The following is a 24,373-nucleotide window of genomic DNA, read 5'->3' on the forward strand; positions in this document are numbered from 1 at the left end:
TCCCTGTAGACCTGAAACATGCCCATCTCATTCCGATACCTCACAAGATGCCAAATCATATCAATGCATATTGATTACATGCCAAGGCATATCATGCTGTTTTATTCTGTGCTAATGGCACATAACAAATGTTACTTGTGCTCTGCTGTACCTGGCTTTCAAGAGCACACTTGAATATTACATTATTCCAGTGGGATAGTGCTGGTATTCATGGTAATACTCCCAAGTATTTCCATCTCTGTCCAATCCTGAGCAGGATTTAAGAACATAAGAAATGGTGCACTGAATTTTAAAAAAATATTCCAGCAAAACAACTGCTTATTCAATGATCAGCGGTAGCAGAAGACCATTTCTGGTTTCCCTCCATGAAGAATGGCAATCACAACCCCCACCTCTCTTTGCTAAAGTGGTTTTGAAACACCAGGTACCTCACAAGAAGCCAAATGCCGCACTGGCACAACTCCAGCCATCTAGAGCATCCTATAGATGTCTCCAAAGCCAGGCCTTTGGCCAGCACTTTTATGGAAAAACCACATTTAGAGAATACTTCCACTATCAGAAACTCAGCTTTCAAATCTGTTAACTGTGCCATGTGCAGATCACCACTGTTCCTCTTTGGGTTCTGGGTTTGCTTTCTAAAATAAAAGTCACACATTGGAATATAAGTTAACTACCCTCAGTAAGCAATAATTTATTTCTAGAGTAAGTGATAACTCTGGTACTACATGAAATCCTATTGCCTGAAATAGTATCCTCCTGTCTACTTTAAATAAAATCTGTAAGTTACTTAGGGAAACTGAAAGTGTGAAAATTAAATGTATGGTACAGTATTATGAACAGATGAAAAGACTGCCCAAATGTTTGCATGCCCTGCCAGAATAGCATTAATTTAAGCTTGATCTGTTATGTTGCCCCTTTGCCACAGCCACATACAATTCTAGGTTCTGAAGAACCTGCAGAAGAGTCCATGTCCAGGAGCTCCATGGAGAACAACCTCTCCCAATAAGAGAAATAATGCATTTCTCTGCAGAAACATTGCTGCAGCAGGTTCTGCCACAGCAGAGAGCACCTCTCCTATGGAGATAGGCTGAGAGAGATGGGCTTGCTTAGCCTGGAGAAGAGAAGGCTGCAGGGAGACAGCTTCCAGTGCCTACAGGGCCGACAAGAAAGCTAGAGAGGGGCTTTTGACAAGGGCCTGTAGGGAAAGGAAAAGGGGGAATGGCTTTAAACTGTCAGAGGGGAGATTTAGATTAGATCTTAGGAAGTTCTTCGCCGTGAGGGTGGTGAGGCACTGGCACAGGTTGTCCAGAGAAGCTGTGGCTGCCCCATCCCTGGTAGTGTTCAAGGCCAGGTTGGACGAGGCTTTGAGCAACCTGGTCTAGTGGAAGGTGTTCCGGCCCATGGCAGGGGGGTTGGAACTAAGTGACGTTTAAAGTTCCTTCCAACCCAAACCATTCTAAGATTTTATGATGACTTCAATACACACAGCTTTAACTCTGCTGTAAGAAATTCATTTCAATTCCATCTCATATTTTAAACTGAAATTTATTCAAGTGGAAGGTAAATAGAAAATAATTGAACAGGAATTTAGTTCACAGGAAACTAGAACTATGTTGGAATTGCATCAACGTTGTCTTACTAAATTTTATTGTATCAAAATACTCTGTAGCTAACCAATTTTTATATCCAGCAGATGATGGATGTGAAAACACCTTATGAAAATTGTTCTCTGGGGTTTCATTACAGAGTATAAACAGGTTTGCAGTTTGTAGGAGAACAGACCCTTTGTTCACACCTTCAGCTATCTGAAGCTGATAAAGCTTCAGGTATAACCTTGAGTATCAACTCTTCCTCGGGCTTTTCAACCCCAAACTCCATTTTAAAATCAATGATCTTAAAGGTGTTTTCCAACTTAAATGATTCTTTGATTCTATTAAAAGCAAACAACATAGCGTAGAGAGGAGTAGTTCTTCTGGGTGGTGGCGAGAGCTTCTGTGGCACGGCCAGGATGGCCTCGGGCAGATGCTTTTCATGGGTCCTTATTTTTGCTTGGAGATACCCTGCATATGCCAAAGCTACCTATGTACCTGCTAATAAAAGCTGAACCAAGGATCATTATTGCTTTGACTGTTCAGTGCTCTGCTGCCTGCAGAAATGAACTTGTCACAGAACCACAGAATCCCAGGTTAGAAGAGACCTCAAGGATCATCTGGTCCAACCCTTCTTGGCAAAGTATGACATAGACTAGATGTCCCAGCACCCTGTCCAGCCAGATCTTCAAAGTGCCCAATGTTTGGGAGTCCACCACTTTTCCTGGGAGATTGTTCCAATGGCTGGTTAAACTTGTATTTATAATCTATTCACTATGAGGGTGGTGAGGCGCTGGCACAGGTTGCCCAGAGAAGCTGTGGCTGCCCCATCCCTGGCAGTGTTCAAGGCCAGGTTGGACGGGGCTTTGAGCAACCTGGTCTAGTGGAAGGTGTCCCTGCTGCGGCAGGCGAGTTGGAACTAGGTGATCTTTAAGATCCCTTCCAACCCAAACCGGTCTAGGATCCTATGATCTGGCTGTAGAAGCATTATCTAAGAGGCTGAGATGGCATTTGTTTGTCTCACTTAAAAAATAAATTTAAAAAAAAAAAGTGTAACAAGGTTTAATCATTAAGGACTCTTATTTTAGCAAAGAAAATATGATTAGATTTTCTTGCTGCTGAATATAATTTTGCAGGCTCTCAACTGAATCTAGAGACTCATTCCAACATTTCCCTTACAGGCACATCTAAAACCTGAACTCTGTTCCTCACAACAACTGGTTGGGCCAACAGCAGCAATCCCAGTAACCATCCATTCCTGAGCCTTGACTTGCTCAAGGGGACAACTCTACATGAAGGAAGCAATTTCATGCTTGAACAGCCTTGCGCTATCAAATCATAAAATCAAGTTACAGGCACCAGACAGGGTGGGCTCTGCTGCCAGGAAAGGTCAGGATCATCCTGTGGCTACACAGTGGGATGGTCCTGGGACAAGCTGCTGAAGAAAAAGCAGAACTGATAAAAGATCAATCTACCTAAAACATGCATCCTTTCTGTTTAAATACTATGTATTTAAACATGTATGTATCCTAAAGTGCATACCACACAAGGACTAAGTACCTGCCAGTTTAACCTATCATTGTTATACCATTTAGGGTATTTATGCGAAAACTAGGAACATGCTTATTCTTGCAGTATGGATAACCTTGACATGCTTTAAAATGTGAAATACCCATACATTTTTAAAAGGTAAGCAAGCTGTGCAAATCAAAACCTTCAGTTAAGACCAGTCATCATTCCCATTTGCAAAGGTCTGGGGGAAAAGCCGCATGACAGTTGTCCTACGGATTCTCTGAGAGAAGATACAATGGGAAGGAGGCAAGGTCCTCTGAGAGAGGCTTTTTACAAGGGCATGTAGTGATAGGACAAGAGGGTAGATTTAGATTAGGTATTAGGAAAAAATTCTTTACTATAAGGGTGGTGAGAAGTTGGAACAGGTTGCCCAGACAAGCTGTGGGTACCTATGGCAGGGGGGTTGAAACTAGAGGATCTTTAAGGTCCCTTTCAACACAAACCATTCCAGGAATCTATGATTCTATGATTCCAAGGCACATGGTCACAATAGTAATGAATAAGAAACCTAGTATATTATTTTGGTTCGTTATAGCTGCATTTAGAGACACCAGCTACCAAATGCTTACAGAAGATATTTCAAGTGGAATTTCCCAAAATATATCAAGGCGCTCCACAGTGAGAATACATTTTGCAAATGCCAACTTATGTTTATCTGGAAATGTGGCCCCCTCCTTTCCTGAGCTTCGCTAAGCTAACGGGAACTGAGGCATGCTCCCAGGGCAGGTTCTGCCCCTGCTCCAGCTGGCATAGCGGCACCAGAGCTGAAGCAAGGACAGAATCAAAGCCCAGCTCCTAGGAGAGAAACAGCAGCAAAAGGGAAATGGCATCAAATTCTAATTGTTCCTTTTGTTATATGAAAGTACAGCTGAAAGACTCACAAATCCAGTTTAGAAGCCATCTGTTGACTCAGACATGTTTTTCTCATTGCTGGAGAATTACTTTTTTTAATCTTAACAGTCTTTAGGTAATTTATACATTGGGAATTGGCTTTGATATTATACAGATTACCTGCATATACTTTCTCCCCCTACTGGCAGTCACTCTGAGAGAGTTTTCCTTCACCCCGCTCACCCCCATCCCAAACAAGGTGGAATAATTTCTAAACTGTCATTTCAAAGTATTTTCTAGCTTCAACTAATTACTGATTTTCCCCTGAGTTTACTTGTCCATGAGTGGTTTACAGATTCTCTATGCATAACTGCATATATACAGTAAACCCTTAAAAAATAAATTAGCTTTTAATTATATGAAGCTGTAAGCAGATAAATGTGACAACAAAGGACCTCCTACATACTTCCATCCACCATGACTTAGAGCTGGAGAAAACCCTAATACAATACTTTCTAGTGCAAGACAAATGGATTAGATGTGAACAGCACAAAATAAAACCATTTTTATTGGTTTTATTGCATAAAAGAAAAAAAAAATTGCATAAAGAACAAATAGGGGCCTCACAAAAAATACCCCAAAAAACCAAAAAAACCCAACCATCTAATCAAAGCTTCCTGCCCTGTAACATGGAGTTTGAGGCACTAAAGAATTTTCACAGATGTTTCACATAGGTGATTTTCACAGGGAGCAATTACACTTCTACACCACTTCTTCAGAGGCTTCTTCCCCCACCCCATGGCCGCCTGCCAAGGTTTTTGCTTTGAAGAAGCCAACACAAAACTACAGCACCAAGTTTAAGATTACTACTTAGAAAATCGTAATGAGAGTTTGTTTCTGATCAAAAATGTACGCTCCTAAGCACATATACACACACAAATACAATGCAATAGTTAACTTCAACCTAAATTTCAGTAAGAAAATCCAATTATTACGGTTTAGCAATTTGCAGAATAGCACTTGCAACCTCACTCATCCAGAAAAGACTGAAGATGGATTTCTTCCCTTGCCAGAGAAAATACTCAGAAATAAAATCAAACATTTCTCTGTTGAATTAAACTGAGTTTGAGGTTGACTCAATAGCTATTTCAAATTAGACCTGACACTGATTAAAATCTTCAAGTTGCTCATTACCCACTCAGGTAATCAAGGGACATTCCTTGGTAGGTAACACTAGATGCAACGGGATGCAAGTTATACTGTTAGTGTGATAGTGGCATTGGGTCTTGGCCATTCTGCTTCGTTAGAGCATACAGGAGGGGGGGTTGTGGTCTCCTGATGAGACACCTCGTTCCTGTGGAAGTCAGAGCAAACTTCCAGTGACTCCCTGGAGGTCAGGACTTCCCATCAGGTCTGTTCCTAAACCTTCCTGTTTGGAAGAAGAACCTGGCAAGAGCCAGAAGCCTTATTTCACAATGCTGTAAAGGGAATTTCTCATTAGCCAGCAACCAACCCAGCTTTCCTTGTCTTCCTGCAACTCAAAATGAAAGTATTTTTAAGAAATCTAACATTTTTCTTTCTGGAAAAAATCTCCTTCATCTTACAAACACAAGTACTCTGGTTGCAGTGTAACTTGTGATTGTACTGTAGTTGCAGTGTAAACCCAGAATTAGCTCACAGTCATCAAACATTTAATCAGAAGCAGAGTCACAAAATGTCTCAGGGGCTTTTTCATCTGCTAATGTGGAAAAAAAAAACCCCAAAAAACACAACAAAAAATCCCACATTCCCTCAGATATTTTTTCCTCTGAAATATGTGTTCTTTTGTTGACTCTTATGACACCTACCCTCCCTCCATTCACCACAGCACTGCTTTGATCATTCAGTAGGCACAACAGCAGCAGCAATCCCAAATTGCAAGAGCCCTGCTACTATCTGCCACTGGGGGATAGAGTACCATGCTCTGGAGGACAGCAAGAAGGACTGACAAGCATCTTTGATCTTCACTCCCAAGTTTGCACACTGAAGACTAACTCCCAGAAGTACATGTAAACTGCTGTGCAGGCAGCAGCAGCCTTGGCAAGGCAAGAGAAACCTGCACACCCACATTGGGAAGATGGGAGAAAATTGCCTGCATGAGGAAAAAAGTAAGCGAGGAACAAAGAGGGAGAAGGAATGAGGAAGGCCAGAAAAGGAACAGAATGGAAATGGATTGATTCACATACACACATACACATATATATAACTTTATATATATAAGTATGTATGTATATATATATTTATATATATTCTATAATATATATAAAAATAATATATACAAAAGTGTATAATGCATACTATATATAATACACATATACACCCCATAACAATGGAAAAGCTACCTTGACAGTGTATTATATCCCTTTCGTTGCCCTCTTCCCACCGGCTTTGCCAATAAATGCACTGTAGCATAACTGAAGAGTCAACCAGTAGAATGAGAAATTACACCAAGACTCAACTTTTTCTTGGGCTTTTTGTTTCTTATCAGAATTCTTACGTATATTTGTAGACATTCATTTGCAAAATGGGCATCATATTTTAACACACAAATCTAAATAATTCTCACAGAGATATAAAGGTAGTAGGGAATCTCAACAGGAGCTGATATTTTGCATTTGGGGTCAAACCACAGTTGGAATTCACAAAACCTTCTAAGCACAGGAATAATGGGAAAGCTGAGGTTTTATTTTCATTGAAGACACATCATTTTCTGCTTTAAGCCTCCACTTGACACCACCAGGAGCAAGAAGACAACATCACGGGGAAAAAGGCATTCAGCTGCTTTTCCAGTATCTCAGTCTTAAACCAGCCAAGGACTGGGAGTTGCTGTATCCATCAGGGTCTCCTCATGCAAGACAGAGAGAAGCAGCCATGCTCAGGACTGCTGCCAGTGGATTTGACTCTCCACTGCAGAGGGCCCTGCACAGCCCTTACAGCGCAGCAACCCTTCTCAGCTTGCACGAGCTGCCAGAAGAGAGACTGCAACCTAACAGCATGGCAAACACTCAGAGAAACGCAAAAATACCATTTACATGCAGCGAAATGTTAACATGAGATAGGTACAACAAAAAGGTCAAGTCATGTCAGGAGTTAATTAGTCCTGTATAAATGCCCTTCATTCCTTTAATCCCCCAGCACCATTACAGACACGAAGGACAGCTTGGCCATTTCCCAGGTTTTGCACAACCTGCCAACATCCAAGCAGTAATACGGAGCTCCTCAGGGCCGATCCTGATCTTTAAGGTCCCTTCCAACTCTACCGTCCTATGACGATTCTATGATGATTCTGTCCTTTCAGAAAAGTATACAGAACTTTTTCATCAAGAAAATGCATGCAGACAGATTTCTCTTGGTATTAAATGGCTTATCTCCCTCAGACTGATCAGAACTGCCCATGAAGTTGATCACCTCACTGGTTCCTTCAGCACATGCTGTGTTTCCAACAGCTCCTTTCCAACAGGGGAAAGGAGGATGCTGTCCAGAATGGACTGAATTACAAATGATCACGTTGTGGGGAAGCATCACTTCTGCTGCTTGTGAACATGGTTTGTTGGTAAAGTAATGCTTCTACTTTTTTTATTTGCAGGCATTTACAAATAAATTCCAGTAAACAAAGTATTTATTTGATTTTCAATTTCATGGGAACCTGAAGAGTTTAATTTCAAACAAAGCATAAGCAGTAAAATTTCAGATAAGTGACAATTCAGTTGAAAAAGCAACAGTAATGGGAGATTTTAGAAGACCTGACCACTTGTTTATATTCAATATATATGCTTATATTTCTCTCAATTTTTATTATAAGCTACAGTACCTATAAATCAGTCCATTTATGCAGGTGAAGGAGAACAGGGAAAAAAAAAAGAATTGGAAAAAAGATAAATTTCAATCAACATCAGGTTTCTATAAAAATTAAGGGGAGAAAAAAAATCCCACCTCTAAAAATTTACTTCCAAAAGTATCTAAGTTTAGATAATCTTTCATGCAAAAATTTCAGGTTAAATAAAATTGCTTTAGAGCCGACTCCATCAGGCAGCTTAACACGGCTCCTGGGAGACAGGAGGAAATTCTCTGGCTGAAAACAATGTATACGACAGAGCTAGACTTTTTGTTTTTTTAAAGTACTGATACTTGTTACAGGGTAATTAGATAGCCATCGGAGTCCTCATTTAAATGGAAATAAACACATTTATTTGTACTTTCACATCACATACACGTGCAAAAACAAGCCCACTATTGTGACGGCAAAAATTGATCTGTAAATTCCGTAAAAAAAAAATTCAGTGGACACAGTGAAACACTCCCTCTCTCCTCCCCACCCCCAAGCTATTCCATAGTCTCAAAGTCACCACACAAACACCAGGCTTCACTCAAAAAATAAGTTACTACACTTAAAAACAAAACAACACCCTTCCCCTGCCCCGAAAACCCCAACCACAAAACCTCCTTCAGCTTTTATATTGCTGCAAAACATTTTGAAACATGTTCTATAAAATTCTGATTATTCCAGAAATGTCTATTGATAAAGCTAGAAGAAAACAACATCCTGCAGGTACTTTTTGGTATCGGTAGCATTTTCTCTTTATCAGCAGTAAAATGTCAATTTTTAAAAGCTGACAGCATAGTTGTGAACATTTATAAAGCAGACAATGATGTTTTTACCTTTTTAAAACTTTAGAAATAAAAGTTTTCCCTGAAGAAAAACATATTTAAATTATTCCAGGTCATAAGACACACCAGAAGGCATTTTGTTACGTGTTGCAATGCAAACCAATAGCTCTAGTTGACAATCTTTTAGCTGTTCACAAAATAAACTGCACAGGATAATAACGCTTGTGATGCAGTAACTTTTTCCCTAAGAAAGCTTGCATTAGAAGCCAAATCTGGAACCAGTAAAACCAGTAAAACCTACTGCACTCTCCAATAGGTTCCTTAGAATCATAGAATCCTAGAATGGTTTGGGTTGGAAGGGAACATAAAGACTATAGAGTTCCATGCCCCCTGCCACAGGCAGGGACACCTTCCCCTAGACCAGGTTGCTCAAAGCCCCGTCCAACCTGGCCTTGAACACTGCCAGGGATGGGGCAGCCACAGCTTCTCTGGGCAACCTGTGCCAGTGTCTCACCACCCTCACAGTGAAGAACATCTTCCTAATATCCAATCTAAATCTCCCCTCTTTTTCCTTAGGCAACCACTGCTAGTAACAGCCATTAATTAACCTCAAGACAACTCTCCTGCCTTGGAGGGAGGCTGGAGGCGGGCTCAGCGAATGGCACCAAGACACGCCATCCCGCAGGGACTCACCCATCCAATCTCACATCGGGCAAACTCCGGTTCAGGGCAATCAAGTCACTGGCCATAAGGTTAAACTGGTTGATTTTAAACAGTTCTTTCATCTTCTCCTGGTCATCCTTTGGAATGAGCACAGCCTTTCCCATCTCTCCAGGTCCTTCTTGGTTTCGAGAAATAACAGCTGCAACACAAAATAGCAAAAGTCAACTTTCAGGATGTGGGCGTCAACTTTATTCTTCATGAGCAGGCTACATAATTTTCCTACAACAGGAACCTTTGCAAAAGAAAAAGAAAAAAAACCCCAGCACCCCCCCCCCCCCCAAAAAAAAAAAACCCAAAGAAACCAACAAACAAAACCAAACAAACTAAAAAAATAAATCCCACTGAGAGCTGTAATGCTCCACTGCGAGGTTTTATCTCTATCTGGACTCAAATTTACATCCAGTTCTTTTCTAAAATTATTAAATCCTGCAGATTTTTTCCCTTGCAGCTTTTGATTGTAATCTCAATGACTATTCTCCTGAGATTTACACCAGGATTACAAAGCACACCACTAGATTCTCTGCGAGATTCTGCAGGTAGAAAAGGTTTGACAAACACTTTTATAGCTATTGAAAATATTTGAAGAACATGTATATTAGACTAATTCTAACCAACTTGTTTTACTTTTCATTTAGGTTTAACTACCTGGCATGTGACAGCACAATCCCATTCCTGTAAGTAAATAAATCAACTAATCTTCAGTGACAAAAAAAAAAAAAAAAAAAATCCATCCTGAAAAATATAGCACCCACACCCTAACAGAATATCTTTTACATACTATTAAGGACTAGTTTGGAGAAATATTTGTACAGTCAATTTGAAACTTTAATGAAAATTATGGTATCATCTCATACAAGCACACAAAAATGAGCGAGATACAGACTGCCTTTCTAGGAAACAGTCTATGAAAAGAAAGGAGACATCCCACGTACAAATAATTATAATTATTCTAAAGCAAAAGCTGTAGGCAAAGGAAGACAGAATCATCATGTTTCCTTCTCCCACCTCACCATGCAGCTTCCCCCCAACTACTTACTACCCAGATGCTTTTTCAACCAACAGAACAAGAAATACCTGAATTTTTAACTTATTTCACATTCACGCTTTCAATCAGCCTCTTAACTGAAGTTGATTAATTAACACTCATTAATTAGTCTTCAGTGATGACTGGTGCTTGCTGCTCTCATGACTAAGCTGAACTGAGCCCTGCCACGCCTGCAGCTTCGCAGAGGGTCGCACACATCCCTGGTCTGTGCTGGGCTGTAACCGATGCTCACTGTGACCTTCAAACTGTGCACTTCTGCATCATATGCCAGCACTAGCACAGTGCACTAGGGATCTTGGTTTTATTTTTCTGCCATCACATTAATTTTTCATCTTTAGTCTCAAAATTACTCTGAGAAATTTGATGCTCAATATCCTGAAAGGCCATTACTTATGAAGGCGTCTCCCTAGCTGAAGAGTAATTATTTTTACAATAACAACAACAAAAAAAACCCTAAGAGAATAAAGCCTTTTCTAAAAAAATGCACAGGTAAGTGACTTTTTAAGGAAGAATCTATTCCTTTTCCAAGCAAATCAGACATCAGGGCTTGCTAGAACCTAGCAGAAATTTACATAAAATTGCTTTTTAAAAATAAATATTACAGATGCCAGGCACAGAAATTTTGTTTCTGCAGTTCTAGATTATGCTTCAGTTGAGCAAAGAACATTTTACAGTATTACCTGATATATTTTTTATCCTTCCCTTTGATCAGAAGTAGCACCTTTGTATGCTGCCACAGGAAGAAATTATTAGCTGTGATTACACAAGAAGATGAAGCTGTGATCAGACAGACACATAAACCTTAAATGTGGTGACTCTGAAGCCCTCCGTACCCAGCGTGATTTCCAAAGGACAATAACCTCAGGGGTTAAAGTTGCTGGGGTCGGCAGCATCCACCCAGGAGCTAAACAGGCTGTGACATGGGCATCAAACACATGCTGGCGATGCTCTCAGACATGTTTTTTCACATTGCGGTCAAACCCAAGCACAAATACAGGCTGGGTGGAGACTGGAGTAGGAGCCCTCCTTAGGAAAAGAACTTGGCGGTGGTGGTTCACGAGACCCAGCCATGCGCACTTGCAGCCTAGAAAGCCAACCACGTCCTGGCCTGCATCACTGGCAGCATGACCAGCAGGTTGAGGGGGGGGATTCTTCTCCTCTACTCTGCTCTCATGAAACCCCCCCTACAGTGCTGCATCCAGCTCTGGGGCCCCCAGTGTTAGAAGGACATGGATGTCTTGGAGCAAGTCCAGAGGAGGCCACAAAGATGCTCGAGGGCTGGAGCACCTCTCCTACAGAGACAGGCTGAGAGAGCTGGGCTTGTTCAGCCTGGAGAAGAGAAGGCTCCGGGGAGACCTTAGAGCAGCTTCCAGTGCCTAAAGGGGCCAACAAGAAAGCTGGAGAGGGCTTCTGACAAGTGCCTGTAGGGATGCGACAAGGGAGAATGTGAGATTCTCCCTTGACAGATGGGAGATTCAGATTAGATATCAGGAAGAAGTTCTTCACTGTGAGGGTGGTGGGGCAGTGGAACAGGTTGCCCAGAGAAGCTGTGGCTGCCCCATCCCTGGCAGTGTCCAATGCCAGGTTGGACAAGGCTTTGAGCAACCTGGTTTAGTGGAAGGAGTCCTAGCCCATGGCAAGGGGGGTTGGAACTAAGTGGTATTTAAGGTCCCTTTTGACCCAAACCATCCTCTACATCTGAGCAGAGCTGCTGATTCCTCTCACCTGTCTTAGGGAAAGGAATTTGTGACTACACTGCTCCATATGATCCCTAATCTCTCTTAGAGAATACATATCTCAGTCAAATGCCACCAGAAAGAAAGAAAGATCAAGAAGAATCTAGCCATGCTGTGTGCGGTTTTAGTTGCTTCTTCACACGATGCTGCGCCTCATCCACAGAACTGCTTGGGAACCTGCACTGCACACACACACACACAATTATACATTATATACACTATTAAATTCCCCCTCAGACCATTTCATAAGGGATATTTATTTAACACGTAATACGAACATAAAATATTTGGGATTAATAGTTGGTAATTAATCTCTGCTATATCATCACTTCCTGGAGAAACGATGAGACTCCTCAAAGGCTGCAATTTGAAGAGCTGGTCCCTCAAGCTGCAAATGTTGTTTATGAAAATAAATTTTGCCTCCTTTTTGCTGGAAGCAGCAGAGGGCACAAATTTATCTGAGCAGTAGGTTGGAGCAGGCAAAAAGAGGCAGCCTGACTGCTGAAACCATGGGAAAATGGGCAAGAGGCACAGAAACACAGTGTAATAGGAAGGAGTTCCTCAACATAGGGATTAATGTCTCCAAAGAGGAAACAGTGCAATGAGAAGGTGGAGGAAGTTTGTCCTTGTGGTGTCCTTCAGGGTGATAACATTTTGGAAGAGGAATTCTTTGTTTTCTGCCTCTGAAGCTGTATTTAAGGGTCTCTATTAGCTCCAAGGACTTCACAGACCATACCCAGAAGACCACGATCACCTTCGTAACACTGCACATGCAGCATCTGCCTGCCCAGGCAGGGAGCCATATGGATCACGATCTGAGTGAACCACTGCAGCCTGTGAAGGGCAGGGCAGGGCATGGGACCCTGGGAGAGAGGACAGAGCATCTCCTGCCATGACCTGCCACATGGCATGAAAGCTGGAGGAGCATCATGAGGCACCCAAAAGGTCTCTGATACAGCAAGGAAGCATGCCAAAATATTTTTCTCTTCTGCTGAAATACTGTGGGATTGGCTAAAAATACCTTAGTGACAATCTTCTCCTGCAGTAATCAGAAAATTTTCATTAACACAAATTATTTGGGGGGGGGGGGGGGGAGCAACCCATTATTAGCATAGCAGTAAATTGCTGCCTCTCCTTGTCATAAGCTAAGTAACAAAACTGTATCTCCCTGAAACGTGTGGGATACCAGCAATGAAGGGTTTTACATTCTAAGCCCAAATACTAGGAAGACAGCTGTCGAGACATTTTGTTCCAGTGTAAACTCTCTGTAAATTCATTAGGAACCTCAGCTCATTCAGAACATAACTTCACAGGGACTCAGTTTAAGCTCAGCCTGAAACCTTGTTTATTCTGCTTGAAAGCATGAGTTATATATTCCTTCATCTGCAAAACTAATTTTCGTTACAAGATTCTATCATCTTCTATTGTTTACTAAGGTCCATCAAGACAGAACTTCAAAAAGATTTTCCTGTCCTGAAGTTTATTATGATACTAATCAGAAATGTCCTTAACAGCCTTTCCACCCTCATGGTTTTATTCAGAGCAAAGTATTATCAGATTATATTTCAATCACAGCTTAAACATGTCTGTGATGGAGAAACATATTTAATTTTGCTACAGTTAAAATGCAGCAACCTCAATTTATTAAATCTTTAGAGAAGATGCACATGGTTTATGAACTAACAACCACACACACACTAACATTTGCAGAGATGTAACTCAAATCCATACCCAGGACCTTCTTGCAATGTCTCTCCCATATCTGAATAAACAAATTTTGAGCCCAGAGACTATAAGAAACAGTGCTCAGCTGACTCATACTCAAGAGACGTGAAGCACACAGCAACCCAGCCATATTCAACTTAGGAAAAATAACACTTTCCATTTTCCAAGCAACATGTAAAATATTAAAACAAAAACCAAGTAAACATCAAAATACCATAGGGGGCAGGAATATTTAGCAAATGAAGACCTCTTGCAAATATTTAATTTGACCAAGCTTTTCATAGAAAAAGGTGTTTTTGCTAGCACTGAATAGATCTGAGAATCTAAATATGGTGTCAGAAGTTTTCCAACACCAGGTGTGTCACCAAGGTTGGCTTTCTAAATGCACAAAGCCACTATAAATATTTTTATCAAGTGATCCCTTATGTATCCAAAGCAAACAAAACATTTTTATCGTTTTTTGAAATATTGATACTGTCATTTCACCACTACGTTCTGCTTTACCCTCTTCCTCAGAAGTACAATGTACTTAACTAGTACAGCATACTTCAAATCAAACTCTTCAGACTATTTTATGAAATACCAAATTTGTATTCGAGCTTCCATACCAAAATCTATATGCAAAACATATGTACACACACTTCTTCAATCAGAGAACATAAACATAGCACAAAATCTCTTCACCTAGAGGATAAAAAAAATAGGTTTCTGAAGTATTCAGGATGTATGTATCATAAAGAAGGCAACAATCAGTGAATGCTGCTGCTGATTATGAATTACTTCACTAGTATCGGTGTTCATAAGCTAAAACAAGCACAGCAAGCAACTGCTTTACAGAGTACATCTTTGAAAATATCACTTAGAATTTATTGTCCAAAACACCTTCTATATGCAGATTTTACACGTTTTCAACAGCATTGTGAAGATCGTTGCCTTTCAATGACTCAGAAGGGAGCGACTATGTCCCTCTGCAGTAGTAAAGCACAGAGGGGCTGCCCAGATGTTGGAAGAAATTACGCAAGTCCTCCATCTAAGAGAGGTCCAAAATTTTCCAGCCCTTGTTGCCTCCAGGTTCTTTCCCTGATGGAAATGGCTGATTGACCCCACAGAGAGCTGTGTGTCCCCATGAGGAGCAGCCCTTCCCAACTTACCTCACAGGTAGTGTTGTCATCTTTCAAAGTACTTGAGCTCACCTGCAGGCTAGCATTTTAAATAACTTGCAACTGTAATGGGGACATGAGGGGGCACTCGGGGACAGATGCAATCCTTGAGACCAGTGCGGAAGAAGCTAAGAGATGTATTTAATTTTTCTGTATAAAAATTACCTGGCTGTCAAGCAATCAGCTTATTAGCATGTCTGATCCATACATACTTTGGGAGTGCTTCTGCTGCTGGTAAGTTGAAAGTTTTAGTGAATACTAAAATCAAACAGGAAACAAAAAACTTGGACTCATCTTTTATTTGCTTTTCCTTTGTTACAATAAACCCCACCTCTCCCTCCTTATCAGGCTTCCTTCTTGCTGTTACACTTAGGCAACACCTCAGTATCACGCTTCACTCTCCATTGATATTTCTGCCTCACTCTGTGATCTGGCCATGCTGATGGGTCTCCGCGGGCTTGTGTTGGTCTTTCAAACCACTTCTCAGGAATTTGAGATTTATTTACTGTACAATACCTTCCTAAGCTTAAGAGACATAGGTGCCAGCCACATTGTCTCATGCTGCACTTCATATTTTTTCTAAGCACTGGGACAGGTTGTGGTTTTGACCATACAAACAGCAATAACTTCCTGCAGTCATTTGCCTTCGACTTGCTTTGCATAAGATCTTACCCAAAAAGCACTGTACAAGGCTTCCATTCACCAGTGTATCTCAGTGATAGCTCTGGTAGCACAGGAGGACCTGCAATGTGAAAGCCCAGTTATCCTGCTGGCAAAGTGCATGCAGGAGAGCATCTCCTGCCAGTTCAGTTCACTAATACAATTTTGCACTAATAGTCGGTATAATGTAAATAAGATTCTCTCAAGTTTAGAAATCCTGAAATTAGGAAACCTGCCCATTTCCAGAAGGAAGAAGGAACCCTCCATGTATCCATGATGGTGGAATGCTGAGAGGGTATCAAACAGACAGCAGCAATGGGGGGATGATGGAGATAAGAGGGTATCAATCAGACAGCAGCACAGGTGGGACAGGGATTCAGGGAGCTGGAACGCATCCCAGCCCGTAGCATGGGCACCTGGAAACAGAGGTCCAACACAATGTTCCAAACCAGCTCCAGTGATAGAGAGAGGGGGCATGTGAAAAAACAGTGAGGATTTATAGGCTGACATAACTGGGAAAATTATTTCCGTATACCAGGTTAATTCACTTCTTTGAAAACTTAATTAGAATACCATATTTTGATTCATACTCCAGATTTCTAACTTATTCAACTTTCTAACTTTGACCATATTCCCCTTCACAGAGTGAAACAAGTCTTAGTCTGTTTTTAACAGCTTTCTGCCAGCTCTATAAACACGAATGGCTCATGAGGTATCTGTGAAATCTCTAAATATATTTTAGTGAACTTACAAATAATGTCTTAATTCTCAGCAGCCACCAAAGCTCATTAAGTATCTTCCCTGTATACTAGTTACTAAGTCAAGAAAGTAATTAATGTTTAGATATCTGAAATACTTAAAGGAATACTCCACTTCCAGGGAAGGCTGAAGAGACTGAAATATTTTGAAATTGCACAGGTTCTGTTTTTCACAGTTCTGAAGGAGCCGTTGAGAGTTGATGCCATCTACATGGCATTTCCTTGGTCTATCATAACCCTCAACAAAGGATGAGGTGGCCTGGGCTTTAGTAACTTGAAATCCTCCATCATGCGTGTGTTGAAGACAGAAACTATTTCAGTAATTTTGTCATTTTTTTACATAAGTAAGTCACAGTCATAGCTCAAATAATTTGGGTACTAACATCAGAAATCCTTTTGCCTTTCAGTATGTCTGAGCTTTGGGCAACATGTACTGCAGATCTGAAAAACAACACTTTCATACACATGTAATTACATAGGTACACACACATATACACACACATATATACACACATCTTAAATGGTAAACAAAAAGAAGGATGGCTGCATATAAGTGCTACCAAATCAATCCTATTACTGCTGTCAGGTGCATATGACAAATACACATCTCATTCCTTCTTTCCATAAAGATTGAATTAGCTCAATCGTCTAATATTAAGAATTCACACTGTGAAAACCTTAACAAAACAGAGGCCTAGATTCTTCTTCTTCTCTGTAAATCACATTGATTAATGAACTTGAAATTGCAGTCCACTTGTCATTGTTTAAATGTAAGATGAAAGAAAGAAAATGAGAAAAGAATAGGGATGGAAGCAGACCTCAGAATATCAACTAAGCTTTGTCCCACACCATGGGACAAAATTAACCAGACTTCAAACATCCGCAGCATATGGGGATTGTGGTTTTAGTTAAATCTTTGCTTTGAAACCTCTGAGGATAGAGTTTTTTCAGCCTTTCAAGGAAACCTAGATGAAATCCAAGCAACAAAATAAGTTACTGAATTATACTCGCACCTTGATACACCTGAGGCATTAGAAGAATTTTAATGAACTAACCACATAGAAACTGGAGAACTGATGCTCTTAAAGAGTATTTCAGGGTTGAACACAGGTGGACAAAGAAGCATGTGTGGGGAACTGAGCAAAGGGAAATCTTAGCTAAAGCCAGAGACTAAACAGCACAAGGGAGGTCAGATGTCCACTGACCAGAACCAAGGTCTGTGCTGAAAATGCAGTGCACGCACTAAGGAAAAGTTTGTTTGTGGCATAATTTACAAGAGAGCTATGAAAAACATAGGAATAAACAATACCAGCAGAACTGATTAGGTGGTCTGTCTTCAGGCCTCTTCCAATTTTTACTATTATGATTCAGTAAACCAAGCCCAAAATCTTTTCTTGTTTTCTGTCCATCTGGGAAAGGCTTCCAATAAATCACAAGACACCAAATCCTTTCCTAGACCAAGACAAAGGTCTGTCTGGCTTAGCGTGCTGTCTCAGAGCAACTGAGAGATCATGGCAGACAAGGTAAGACATAGGTTTTCAAATAATTCTTCCAGAGGTTTCCCTTTGCTGAGGGGGGTGCTGTACCCAGACTGTTGTGTTCGATAATTGCCATCAGCTTGTATGCTCCCTTTTAAAATCTATTTATCTTTTTGACAATGAACTGCACGAGTTAGATGAGCACTGCTGGCAAAAAACCAGCATCCTGTTTATTTGCTTTGGATTTGCTGTCTCACATTTTCATTGCTTTTTACCTTGGGAGACACAGCGAATCCCTAATCAACCTTCTCTGCCTGTTTATGCCTTTACAAATCCTCAGTTTATCCTTCTTTGCTCACTGCTTTTCCAAGCAGTAGAATTTATTTAATAATTTCCCTACAGAGAGGCCAAATAGTACCTGAAATCATCCTTGCCTGCCTTTTCTGAACCCCTAGTTTCACTCAAGGAAACTGAGTTTAGTTTGAATCAAGCATCAAAAAGAACCAAAAAAAAAAAAAAAACCCAAACCCAAACCAACAACAAACCCCAATGCTTTTGTCCTTCAAGGGCACGTATTCACATGCTGCTAGCAAAGCAACCATGGCTGCTTTAATTTGCAGCAGCACTCTTCTTCTGTGATTATCTTTCAAGATCTTGAAAGCAGAGTAATCTACAATTCTCTGCAGAGTTCCACACCTTGTCACACTTGTGTAATTTCAGAGGGAGCTGTACGCACTTCACACTTTCCAAAGGAGGCATCTGCATGTGCCTCACGGTGCTTCACTTAACTCTATTTAAGAGATGCAACTAAGGAGCAGTGATTCAGCAGTTCTGCTTGTTAACTTACTGAAGCAGATTTCAAACATTTTTGAAGTGTGCTTTTTGGAAGAAAAAAAAAACACAACCCCCCAAAAAAACCAAAAAACCCAACAAAAACCATCGTTCAAAAATAGCTTTACCTCCAAGCACAAGAATTAACAGCTCATCTCTTCAATGACCATCTTAGTGCACATGGGGATAATGGAACTGACATGAAGCATGCCCACAAAGAATAAAAATGCTATTTTTCCAGCATTCTGCCTGCAGACATTTTTCATCATCTGTCAGTGGAGATAGACTTCCTTTGGAAATGAAAACAACCCCCTCACAAGGGCTTATTAGAAGTGCTGAGATCTTTGGTGGAGTGGAGAATAGAAAGCACAAAATTCAAGATAAAGAAAGAGCAGGGGAGCAAAGCTCAATAGATTTCAAAGCATTCGATTTATTTAACAATTCAGGAAAGGCACTGCACGGGGACTGTTGCACAAATAAGCATGGCAACACTGTGAAGTTACAAGGACTCATCTTTTTTTTTTTTTTTTTAGTTGTTTTTTCACCCCACATGTTCATCTTCCTTCCTGTACTTCGATTGCAACACCCACACTTCCGTTTGAAGTACCAAACCACACTGCAAATGTAACAATGCTGTTGTGCAGACGTCCAGAGAGTGGGGGCAGCTCTCACAACGGGGCCGTGGGATCTGTCTCCCCAGAGCTGGATCCCCCCCTGTACACCAGCTATATCCCACTTCTCTAGGCTAAGCACGGATGGGAATGCCCCAAAAACCTTCCAGGTCTCTCCAGTACCCCCAGACACTGAGCACAGCCATCACCTCGTCCCATGAGGATGGCTATCCGCAGCAGTGTCCCAGCAGTATTTTCAGACCCTCAGTGACACAAAAGTCACTGTGGGCACAAACCACAGCTTTTTGGTTTAATCACTGAGGACACTGCAAATACCTTATAAGGTGAGGGCATTCTGCAGGCAACTGAGGAAATTACTATGATATTGCTGTTTGGAAAGAAAGACAACTGGATGAGGATAAAACTGATCTCAGTGTAGAGACAGAGAAGGTGGTAGCTAAAGGGGCATAAGCCACATACAATTACTCTCTGCCCAACACACAGTCTTCTCAGACATCCCTATACACAGAATACATAGAAAATAAACTGTAAATGGCTTACTGATAAATATATCCTAGCAAATGGTAATTTGTCTCTACTCATGATAAAAATTTGAAAAATGTATTTCATAAATACACTTTTGATGGAAACAGGGATGCATAAAGAAGTAGTAGCATAGCTGGGACCTAGGCACCAGGCAGTGCTGGCTTTCCCTCCCTGCAGCCACCCTAATTATCACCGATTAATATTTTACTACAATACTAATACAAGGCATAAAATCAACCACTCTCGTCTCATTCTCAGAGGAACCTTACAAAAACGTCTCTCACTGGTACTGGATGCTCTCTTTAGCTAGGCAAGCTGGCTAAATAAATAGCTATACATGCAGACAATGCTGCTAACTTTAATGCACCCTGAGCACAGCCTTGCTCCGCTGTCCCAGGCACCCATCAGGGATGAAATGTGACTGCAAGCATCTTCTCCTTCCAGTGAGGATGTGCCATAGCTGCGTTACATGCAGTTTTACACCATTCTGCAAATTCTAGGAGCTTTCTCTTCCTGCAGTCTGCTGGCTCTGGTCACTGGCTCCATGTTTCTTGGGGAAAACAGGGAACCTGGCTGCAGACCTCAGTCACACTGCGTTTTCACACGGATGGAGTCTCAGTCTTAGCATAGCTACTACCCCAGGGGCTCAGGGGTGGCTGTCAACAAACTGCAGTTAAACTGGGACAGAAACAACAGCACAGCTGGAACCAGAGGGATGGGATGAGTCTATAGTAAGGAAAGATGGGAAAAATTCCTCCACGTCCACCGTACCGCTGACTGGTCAGAGCTGCATCTGGACACAGGCAGGTGTGACATCTGAAGGATTAGGTCAGAAGAAGATTGAAACCCCATTGTTTAAAAGACAACAGTGGTTTGCACCTCCTTATTGAAATTATGTATACATGGTGTACAATCTTATTTTGTAAATAACAGTGATTTTGTATTACTAAAAATACATTTGACACAGTTTCACCCAGGAGAAGGGCAGCTTTTCAGCTGCAATCCATAACTCATCATGAATGTGACAGAGCATTAAGTAGGGATTTATTTTTGTTTGGGTTGTTTTGTTGGTTTGGAGAGGGGTTTGGGTTTTGTTTTTTGTTTTTTGGTTGGTCTTTTTTTTTAGAAAAAGTCGTCATACAGTATTGAATAACTGCAGGTATTGGTTCTGCTCTTTCCTCCTCACCCCTCAGCGAAGGTACCTCTGGGTAAGGACAGAACTGTGAAAAACAGAACCTGTGCAGTTTCAAAATATTTCAGTCTCTTCAGCCCTCCCTGGAAGTGGAGTATTCGTTTAAGTATTTCAGATATCTAAACATTAATTTCTTTCTTGACTTAGTAACTAGTATACAGGGAAGATACTTAATGAGCTTTGGTGGCTGCTGAGGATTAAGACATTATTTGTAAATTCACTAAAATATATTTAGAGATTTCACAGATACCTCATGAGCCATTCGTGTTTATAGAGCTGGCACAAAGCTGTTACAGACAAAGACTTGTTTCACTCTGTGAAGGGGAATGTAGTCAAGATTAGAAAGTTCAGTAAGTTTGAAATCTTGAGTATGAATGAAAATGTGGTATTCTAATTAAGTTCTTATAAAAGTGAATTAACCTGGTATACAGAAATAATTTTCCCAGTTACTTCAACCTTAAATCCTATAACTCCCTTCGGGTTTCTTCCTACTGCTACACAATATTCTAGGGCGAAAGATCATCTAAGGCATTGTTCTCAGCCATGTAACACTGCTCTCTGGTTATGAAGTAGAATGCAGCAAATCCTTGATAGCCCCAAGCTGCACTGGAGATGGTCTTTGGGGCAGCCATTTCACCCAGGTAAAACATCCAGTCTCCTGTACTAAATCCTTCTCTGTGATTTCAGTCTAGTTACTTGCATTAACGTTTCAATTCAAAGCATTATTTTTATCAATTATTTTACATTATTTCAGTTTTTTCCTTTAAATAAGGCAGCTGAAAGGAATAACTATTTTCCAATGGTTTTGCTTGAACAACAAATTAACAGCCATGTAGTCCAATCCACAGAGCCCTGCCCCAAATGCTGCCAGCAACAGGGACACACAGCAGCACTTACCCAAAATTCAGAAAAAGCCAGCATAACCTTCCCTCTGAGTTTAGAAAGAAAAGCACACTGAAGCTAAGGAACGTTCCTGCCCCATCACCAAAACACATGTCCAATTTCACAGTTACCAGGACTAGTCCTGATATCGTGTGATACATCATAACCTCCATCACTGCTATGTTCTATTTTTGCATGCATAACTACTTGAGTTGCAGTAACCTTTTACTAGCCTGCTATGCAGAAGGCTGGCAGATTTTGGAGGTGGGGTGTTTTTTGGTTGGTTTGGGTTTTTTGAACCTGAATCCTGAACAAATAATTCCTGGTTGCATCTCCATAGTGGGTATCAGATATTTTATCCCAAATAATTTGTTGCCATAAACTCTATACAGAAGCCAATAAACTGAAGGATCAATTTGAAGCCCTTTGCCATTTACCTGACATATCTCTGCTCAGAACTATATACAGACTTGTCTTAATGCAGAATATAAAGAATTCTAGTTTTAATTACATGGTAGCAATAAATCCTGTAAAGTTGTCATAAACATCATTAAATAGATCATATACTTGACAGTATTTCTCAACATAAAAGTTCCATGATTCTGAAAAAAATAATGTTGCTTTCCAACACTAAAAGCATTGGAACTCATTGTAACTTCTGCCAACTACCTTTCTAGCATTACTGCAACACATGTTGTCTAGAGACATACCAGCCTACACTGACTGCTGCTGAGAGCCTCAAAGCAGAATGCCTAGAGAGGTTTGAGGAGGTCTGGAGCGAGAGTATAAACTGAACACCAGATTTATTTTTTTTTTTAAATACCATTTAGGATGTATTTGAAGTCTGCTTATGGATGTTGGCTGCCAATTCTAAGAGAGAAGATCTGAAAAAGGCATCTTCTCATCAAAATTTCACCAACTCTCTTGAACATTCTACACAAACTCCTACAAAGCCTACACGCAGTTAAACGGCACAATCTAAAGTTAAAAGGTCTCCACAATTACCACCCATGTTTATTGCACTGCAGTAATAGCAACTGCTAGACTTTGATAACAAAAAAAAAATACCAAGTCTAATTAAATATTATATTAGTTCAATGTAGTTCAGAACTATAACTGTTGTGTTTAGCAAATCAGCTGTAATACACAGTTAAGAAAGCACAGATACTGGGCTGAGCAAACTGTTTGCAAGAGGATAAAAACAATTAACCACTGTAGCCCATCCTCTTCCAATCTTACTGTACGATCTAATCAGTTAATAAACAATATCTTTATGATTGTGATGATGAAAGGCTCATACCTTTTCCAAAAAAATATAGCACCTCCAGGTACTGCTTGCTTTAATTTACAACTATAATGGACTTCAGGACAAACTAGAGAATGAAGAGATATGAAAAGCTCGAGATTAGGTAACCACTGAATCTCTGGAAAAGTAGGCAGAGGAAAGGCACTGTGAAAGCTTAGCCTCTGTAAAATCTCAATATTTATATTATCAGCTGTGAAAGAAGAAACTGTAAATGCATTACTTCCCATTATGTTATTAAGCGGCTTCATTGTACATCTGTTTTGTAAGTAATCACTCTTTTCTCTGACATACCGGCCACATGAAGATGCTACTTTGGTGTTGCAGCTGCGGGCTGCATCAGGGCTTGTCTCCCTAAGGCTGCAGCAGCCGGTGTCACCAGGGCACCAGGCAGGTCACATTTACAACAGCAAAGCCAACAAACCTCCCAAGTTCTACCCTGCCTTCACAGACTCCTGGTTGTAATTGCACAAGAGCAGCATAGCTACCAGAGGAAAGAGCAGGGATTAGCTTTTCTTAAGAACAGCTCAGGGAAGAAAAGTGGAAGGCACTTGCCATGCAGAGAAACAAGAATCCTGGTAAAAAGGGAAGTTAAAGAGAAGTGCAGGGAGAAACAGCTGCATCTGCCTGTGACTCGGGGACTCTTCTGCAAGCTCATGCCACAAGGCAGCAGGTCTCTGACAAAAGCACCAGATACAACCATCTTGCACACTCATGAGTAACATCCAAAGCCAAGGCCAAGGGAATCCCTGTGCAGACGTTACACACAGCACACATGTGCATCAGAACAGGGACAGATGAACGAGGAGTGATGGGGGTCTTCAAGGCCTCCTTCCCTGCCCACACCAGGGTCCTGCCTGCAGTGCTCAGGGAACACATGTACCACGCAGGTGGCACCAACAGCACTGGTTCACCCGTCCCTCTGGTGTTAGACACAGGCAGTGGTTATGCTTCCATTAATCCAAAAATTCTAGATAATTTTTTCTACTTTGTATTTTGCTAAGAGATAAAACTGAAGATGCATAAAGCAAGACAGAAAATCTGGCAATTTCTCATTGAAATAGGTTTCACAGAAACTTAGAAG

The 24,373-nt window shown here is 40.9% G+C and overlaps 1 protein-coding gene across 3 annotated transcripts in view; it reads right to left on the bottom strand.

Annotated features, from left to right (window-relative positions):
• The window catches only part of GALNT13 (polypeptide N-acetylgalactosaminyltransferase 13), a 153,031-nt gene that overhangs the window by 77,452 nt on the left and 51,206 nt on the right, over positions 1-24,373 (bottom strand). For all 3 annotated transcript variants that reach the window (XM_030488320.1, XM_030488318.1, XM_030488319.1), the window contains exon 4: positions 9,333-9,501. In XM_030488320.1, the coding sequence (XP_030344180.1) occupies positions 9,333-9,501 (169 nt within the window). The remainder of the gene's footprint in view (positions 1-9,332; positions 9,502-24,373) is intronic.

Source organism: Strigops habroptila, chromosome 5 (genome assembly GCF_004027225.2).
Source record: "Strigops habroptila isolate Jane chromosome 5, bStrHab1.2.pri, whole genome shotgun sequence".
NCBI classification, from domain to species: domain Eukaryota; kingdom Metazoa; phylum Chordata; class Aves; order Psittaciformes; family Psittacidae; genus Strigops; species Strigops habroptila.